Source organism: Carassius auratus, chromosome 25 (genome assembly GCF_003368295.1).
Source record: "Carassius auratus strain Wakin chromosome 25, ASM336829v1, whole genome shotgun sequence".
NCBI classification, from domain to species: Eukaryota; Metazoa; Chordata; class Actinopteri; order Cypriniformes; family Cyprinidae; genus Carassius; species Carassius auratus.
The window spans coordinates 16,161,092-16,167,615 of NC_039267.1; the positions used below are offsets into that span (position 1 = coordinate 16,161,092).

A 6,524-nucleotide genomic window follows, 5' to 3' on the forward strand; every position below is an offset into this window, starting at 1 on the left:
AGGGATTCGTGTCAGAGTCTTCCGTGTTCACTCACGAATCCGGTTGTGACAGTCAGCTGACAGTCAGCACTTGTGCAGTGTCAGTCTACTCGTGCGATAGTGTATTTACTGCAAAACAAAGCTTAAAATCCGCACAATGACCACAGTTCCTCCGGAAATCAAAGTGTTTTTCAGTGGGAATGAAAGGTGAGTCGCGAAGGTTCGGAAAACTTCGGAAAGCTGTTCGGAAAACTTCGATTGCGTTTGAATGGAATCAACTCACTCGCTATTTATTTCGTTTAAACGTACATGTCTTTTTGTCGTAGGCACACCGTTAAAACGGTTTTCTGTCATCTTTTGTTAGGTTGCAGAAACTGAAAGAGCCTTTTCATGGAAAATACGGACAAATGCCTCTGTTCTTCGCTTGTGCTCCTGGGAGGGTGCATTTGATATGTGGGCTGTGAACAAAACAACTAATACCATCAGCATTACATCTGATATTAAATCTGATCATTTTCAGGTGAGCATGTTGATTATTGTGGCTATGCTGTGCTGCCAATGGCAATAGAGCAGAATATTCTCGCTGCAGTTTCTGTGAGTGACTCCAAAGCAATCCAGCTGGCCAACACTGAGCCCAAATACAAGTAACTATCTTCATTACAGAAATAAGTTTAATAATATGTCATTGGTAACATTTATTTGCAGAAATGTATTTATTATTTAATTTTATGTAAGCTTATTTAATGAAAATAAAAGTAATTTTTTTTTTTTGAATTGCATGTTTATATATCACAATTGCAAGTTATTAATTAGAAATTCAGAATCGTGAGTTAATAATTTGCCATTATGAGATATAAACTTTTAATCCTTAGAAAAAAAGTTAAAATTCACAATGCAAGAAAAAAAAAGTCTAAATTGTGGGATAAAAAGTCACAGTTACCTTTTTTCATATTTTTATTCTGTGATTGAAATAATAATCGATAAACTTAAATACTAACTTACTTTATGAACCCTTATTTCTGCCACAGAATAAAATTTACTAATTTGTATATCTTGCAATTGTGTTATGACCTTGTAATTCAGACTTTTTCCCTAAGAAGCAAGTTTTTATCTTGCATTTGCAAGTTAAGTAAATGAATTAATTGTGATTATATATATACATAAACAATTGTGAGATGAAAAGTCACCCTTACTCCCCTTTTTTAAAATATATTTTCATTATGTGGCAAAAATAAGATTCCATAAATATACTTATTTCTGTCTCAGAATGAAAATATCTATATATTTGTAAAAAAAGGTAGGCCTAATTGTTTCATTTTTTTATAATTCAGACTTTAATAATACAGTAATACAGTAAATTCCCAATTAAAACATTTTTTTCTCATTGGGAGGTTATATCTTGCAATTACAAAGTATGAATTGAAAGTTAGAAACTTGCAATTGCAAAAGAAAAAAAATGTCAAAATTGTGAGTTTAAAGGCACAATTACCTTTTTGTATTTTTATTCTATAGAGAGAATAATATTCCATATTCTAGCTTGCCTACTTATTTCTTTATTTCAGGGATTTCACAGTGTCTGTGGATGGCATCTCCATTGACAGAGATGATCCTCATTTGAGTGAGAGGAATCCAGGTGAAATGATTAACATTACTTGTAATGCATACTTGCTTCATGCAGTCGTTTGACCCTTGACCTGGTGTATGCAGGAGAACTTGAGCTTGTCTTCTTTGGCAGGGATGTGTTGTATGGTAGACGGGACTATCCCGGCCAGCTCGGGTCTGTCCAGCTCCAGTGCCCTGGTGTGCTGTGCTGCTCTGGTCTCGACGGAGGCCAATCAGAAGTCTCTGTCTAAGGTGGCCCTTACTGTAAACCCCCTTACATGCATTACACACAACTGCTGCTGATCATAGATGTGCACTGATGTGATTTCAGGTGACTCTTGCAGAGACGTGTTCCCAGTGTGAGCGTTATATTGGCACTGAGGGGTTAGGAATGGATCAGTCCATTTCTTTTCTCACAGAGGAGGGGACAGTAAGCCATGTGTTAAATATTTCTTCTTTCAATATATGCCATTTGATTAATTTTTGGTATTAGGGTCAATAGCTGATCCTCTTTTTTGTGACCACAAAAAAAAAACCAATTTATGTAAAATAATGACAGAATGTTTTTTTTTTTATGATAATCAAGTTTAAAAACATAAAATATATTTCACTTGGATATTTTTTGTGGGCATTATCAAGTGTTCCAACTGTATACATGTATATATATATATATATATTGATATGATCATTAAAAATGTGTACTCTCATGTGTATTCAGGGTGTTTTTATTTTATTACACCACATGACATTTTAATATGGTGTGTTTTTTTAAACCATGTAAAACCAACATGAATACAAAGAGTTTATTTCATAAACTGCAAAGTTTTTAAAGGGACTCTTATTTAACGCTGTGCATCTACAGATTTCCAGGTTTATTTGATGAACAAAAAAACAAAAAAAGTGTGTATTTTGAAATCTAAATCTTTGTAACATCGTACATTTAATGTGATTTCTCCTACTTTTAAAAGGTAGTGTACATAATGTACAGTGGAGTGGGTTTAACATGATGTCCAGTAGGTGGCGCTTTAACCAAATGTACTGTACGTGGAATTTTCAGGACAGTAAAAAAGGAGTTTTGAGATCATCTGCAGCAGCTGAGATGATGATTCACTTCTGAAAAACTGGCACCAGATTTTGAGACCTATAAATCTGTCGATTTAAATCCAGAAGAAGTTTAATAATAATAAGCGTCAGTGCTTTGCCACTAATAAGTATCTGGTAACACAGGAGGAAATTTCCCCAAAATTGTTCTAGCTTTCATTTAAGTCTACTTTCTAGATATTTTGGATTAGTATGTTCACCTAAAAAATGTAAACACTATTATTAATTACTCATCCGAAGATGAATGAATGTCTCACAGGTTTGAAACCACATGAGGGCGAGTGAGTAATTAATGACAGAATTTTTGGGGTGAACTGTCCCTTTAATGGTAGGAAATGGTAATGGTTCTCTGCAGATGCTGGCTGTGGCGCGCGGCCTGGACTGGAGTGGTCTGCTGAAGCTGCAGAAGGAGCTGCAGGTGAGTCTAAATCAACACTACTTACTTTATTAATATACACATCCTGGTCTTATTGGGAAAACAGTCTCATATATTAGCTTATATTGGGGATAATACTATGATTTACACTTAATGTTAAATTATATTCGATTATTTTATACATTATATAGTTAATTTTGATATATTAACTATAAATCTCAGGGGTTTAAGTATATAATTTACATCTAAGGGGTTCAGCTGACAAAAGAATTTGAGAACTGGAGGTAATGCATTAACTAATGGGACCTTACTGTAAAGTGTGTCCTATATATGTGTATATACTGGATGGGCCATTCTACAGAACTGGTCCAAAGTGGAGTTGGAACACGTCTTGAAAAAATGTATTCAATGTTTGCAAAACGTATAATGTCCAAGGTACAAATTTCCAGTAATTGTGCAGTTAATTCTCATATTTCATAAAGTTTTGGAATATTTGTCCTCTCCACAAATTTGTCATTACCGAAACACAGTAATAATATTTTAATTAGAAGGGTTATATTGACCTATTAAGATTTTGCTTGCATCTAAATTGTAAATATACATTTCTATTTTCTAATGTTTTTTTTTTTTAATCAATAATTACATTTTTATCAATATTTCAAGGGTCATTTATGAGATTTGTTGTATTTTGAATCCACATTTTCTTTGTAAAAGGCAAAAAGTTGATCATACTGATTTCGAAGTCTAGGATTCATTCATTTTAATATACTGTACAACCAAAAACTATCATAACATCTTAGTTGGTAATTCAGTAAACTTTTATATTTGACAAAACTTCCCATGTTTCGGTAGTGACAGCACATTTTCGGTAATGACCATAATGCTTTGGTAGTGTCCACATCACATTACTTAAACATACTCAAATCCAATAAAATTGCATAACTGTACTAAAATCTTGTTTATTTCCTCAAAATATGTGGATTATGTTTTCCCTTTCCTCACTACTGAAACAATGATGACATGTTTCAGTATTGACAATTCTATGGGATAACACAAAAAAAAAAAAAAAAAGATGTCAGTACCAAACCTCAACCAAATGTTTTGGTAGTGACAATTTTAGATACTTTTGAACCTAGCTCAAAGATGCGAATATGCACATGGTTAGCTAGAAGAGCTCTGAACAGTGGTATACATATAAAAACTAAATATTATGAAATAACTAACAAAAAAGTGTGGTTAATTGCAAAAACAGGTGTTCGGTAGTGATGTTCCTTAACGTTACACACAGATTTTAAGACTTTTGAATTAAACTGAATTGACTTTTTCAGTTGACCTTAAATGTACCTCCTCTAATCTTGTAGTTATGAGAGAGAGGGACACTGGAATATTTCCTGATCATAAATTTAGGGTTATAGTTAAAATCAGTCTCGGCCAATGGACTAAAACGTACACTTTCGGTAGTGACGTGAAAAATGCGGGACACTTTTTTTTTTTTTTTTACATAAATTTTCATAATTTACAATTAAAATATAAGTATTTTTTTTAACTTAACTTTTTAAAAGAATCAAAAAGATTATTTTTACAACATCAATGAAAAATAAATAAATAAATTGTAAATATAGTTTTCATAAGTTGAAACTCAGGGGTTAGGGTTCGAGACAGCCACATCCCAACTGAAAGTACCCAATAAATGATGATTTTATATATATCAAGCTTACTAAAATGTTAAATATTATTGTGGGTTTCAACAGATGGAAAGATCTTAATAAACACCTAAGATTGAAATACTTAAATGCTTTTTAGATGTGTTTTTTGGTTGTGGGACAGCAGTTTGCATGGCCCATATATATGATTACTCAGACAGACCTCTTCTGTTTTTACCTCAGCGACTCATTGTAAATTGTACCAGCGTGCCATGCACGTGTACGGCGAGGCTGCGTGTGTCCTGCAGTTTAAGGCTGTGTGTGACTCTTCCCCTGACAGCACCGTCGCTCAGCTGGGCGATCTGATGAACCGAAGCCGAATGCAGCTGCCCTGAGCTGGACCAGCTGGTGGACACATGTCTGTGAGTGAGACCAGCTGGACATGCCGTTTCACACATACACTTTACAATATTATATAAAAACATGTTTCTCTTTATATGCATTTTAATTTCTGTCCATGTACACTACTGGTCAAAAATGTGGAACAATTAAAACTTCTTAATGATCCGAAATAAGTCACTTCTGCTCACCAAGGCTGCATTAACTTGATCAAAAATACAGTAAAAACAGTAATATTGTGAAATATTATTACAATTGAAAATTCCTGTTTTCTTTCTGAATATATTGTCAAATGGAATTTATTTCTGTGATCAAAGCTGAATTTTCAGCATCATTCCTCCAGTCTTCAGTGTCACATGATCCTTCAGAAACCAGACTAATACGCTGATCTGCTTAAGAAACATTTTTTAACATTATCAATGTTAAAAACATTTACTGCTGCTTAATATTTATTGCAAACCATGATGCACTACCATTCAAAATTGTGTCAAGTAAGAAAAGGACCTTCTATTTAGAAATATACAGTACATTTATATACTTACACAAATATATCTATTCTATTGAACCTTCTGATCTAATGCATCACGGTTTCCACAAATGTTTATTGATCAGCATATCAGATGATTTCTGAAGGATCATGTGACACTAAAGCTTTGATCACAGGAATAGACTACATTTTATGGCACATTATATTTAAAAAGAAAACCGTTTTAATAAATTGTAACAATATTTCTCAATATTACAGTTCTGTAAAATGTAATCAAATAAATTCAGCCTTGGTGAGCATAAGACACTTCTTTCAGAACCATATAAAAATCTAACTTTTAACCAGTATTTATTACATGATGCTGAAATAGTTTGAGCTGAATGAGTCAGGCTTATGGAGATTGGCGAGTCTGTCTAATGAACTAGTGTTTTAGCCACATCTTGCTGCTCTCTTCACAGGCAGGCGGGTGCCGTGGGGTCGAGGCTAACCACAGCAGGATGGGGAGGCTGCACAGTTTCCATGGTACCCAGAGAACGAATAGGTTCTTTTCTCCAAACTGTGAGAGAGCAGTATTGCGTGCCTGACGGCCGTCGAGCTGCTCTGGAGAAGCAGAGTTTATTCGTGACAAGGCCGGGAGGAGGGGCGGCGATTTTCATAGAGGAATGAAAAGAAGCGGAGCAGTTTTCTCTCGCTTTAGCAACACACTCGAGTCTGTGGCCTTGGAAGCAGGAGGTGGCATGTATAATGGCACATATGATGAAAGGGAAACATTTGTACTCTGTGTGTCTTAAAAGAATGAAGAAAGCACTCTGATCTTTATATAGACAATTTAAGGTTGTCAAGGCATTAGAGAAATGATCATTGTTCGGTGAATTTCCGTGGACTAAATCCACTCATTTCAAGAATCTGAAGAGAGTAAAACATTTGAAACATGAAC

General features: G+C 34.3%; 2 protein-coding genes and 1 long non-coding RNA gene across 4 annotated transcripts in view; all 3 read left to right on the plus strand.

The window, feature by feature from the left end:
- Nucleotides 1-6,524, plus strand: part of LOC113043514 (phospholipid-transporting ATPase ID-like) — a 260,088-nt gene that overhangs the window by 26,245 nt on the left and 227,319 nt on the right. The gene's annotated exons all lie outside the window — the stretch shown is intronic.
- On the plus strand, nucleotides 50-2,148 carry LOC113043528 (N-acetylgalactosamine kinase-like). Of its 2 annotated transcripts, XM_026202972.1 has the most exons (5): nucleotides 50-186; nucleotides 500-623; nucleotides 1,542-1,612; nucleotides 1,715-1,833; nucleotides 1,913-2,148. In XM_026202972.1, exons 1-5 carry the CDS (start codon nucleotides 180-182, stop codon nucleotides 2,072-2,074), a joined length of 483 nt encoding a protein of 160 aa, XP_026058757.1. In that variant the 5' UTR covers nucleotides 50-179; the 3' UTR covers nucleotides 2,075-2,148. The 2 variants fall into 2 exon arrangements, 1 of the variants encoding a protein (XP_026058757.1); XR_003275742.1 differs by having other exon boundaries at nucleotides 1,553-1,612; nucleotides 1,715-2,148.
- On the plus strand, nucleotides 3,025-6,331 carry LOC113043529 (uncharacterized). Its single transcript, XR_003275743.1, has 3 exons — nucleotides 3,025-3,100; nucleotides 4,945-5,123; nucleotides 6,046-6,331. It is a non-coding gene; the product is annotated as an uncharacterized LOC113043529 (long non-coding RNA).

Coding starts and splice junctions, on each gene's coding strand:
- LOC113043528 (XM_026202972.1), top strand. Junction 624..1,541: donor AACACTGAGCCCAAATACAA/GTAACTATCTTC, acceptor TCTTTATTTCAG/GGATTTCACAGTGTCTGTGG. Junction 1,613..1,714: donor TTTGAGTGAGAGGAATCCAG/GTGAAATGATTA, acceptor CTTCTTTGGCAG/GGATGTGTTGTATGGTAGAC.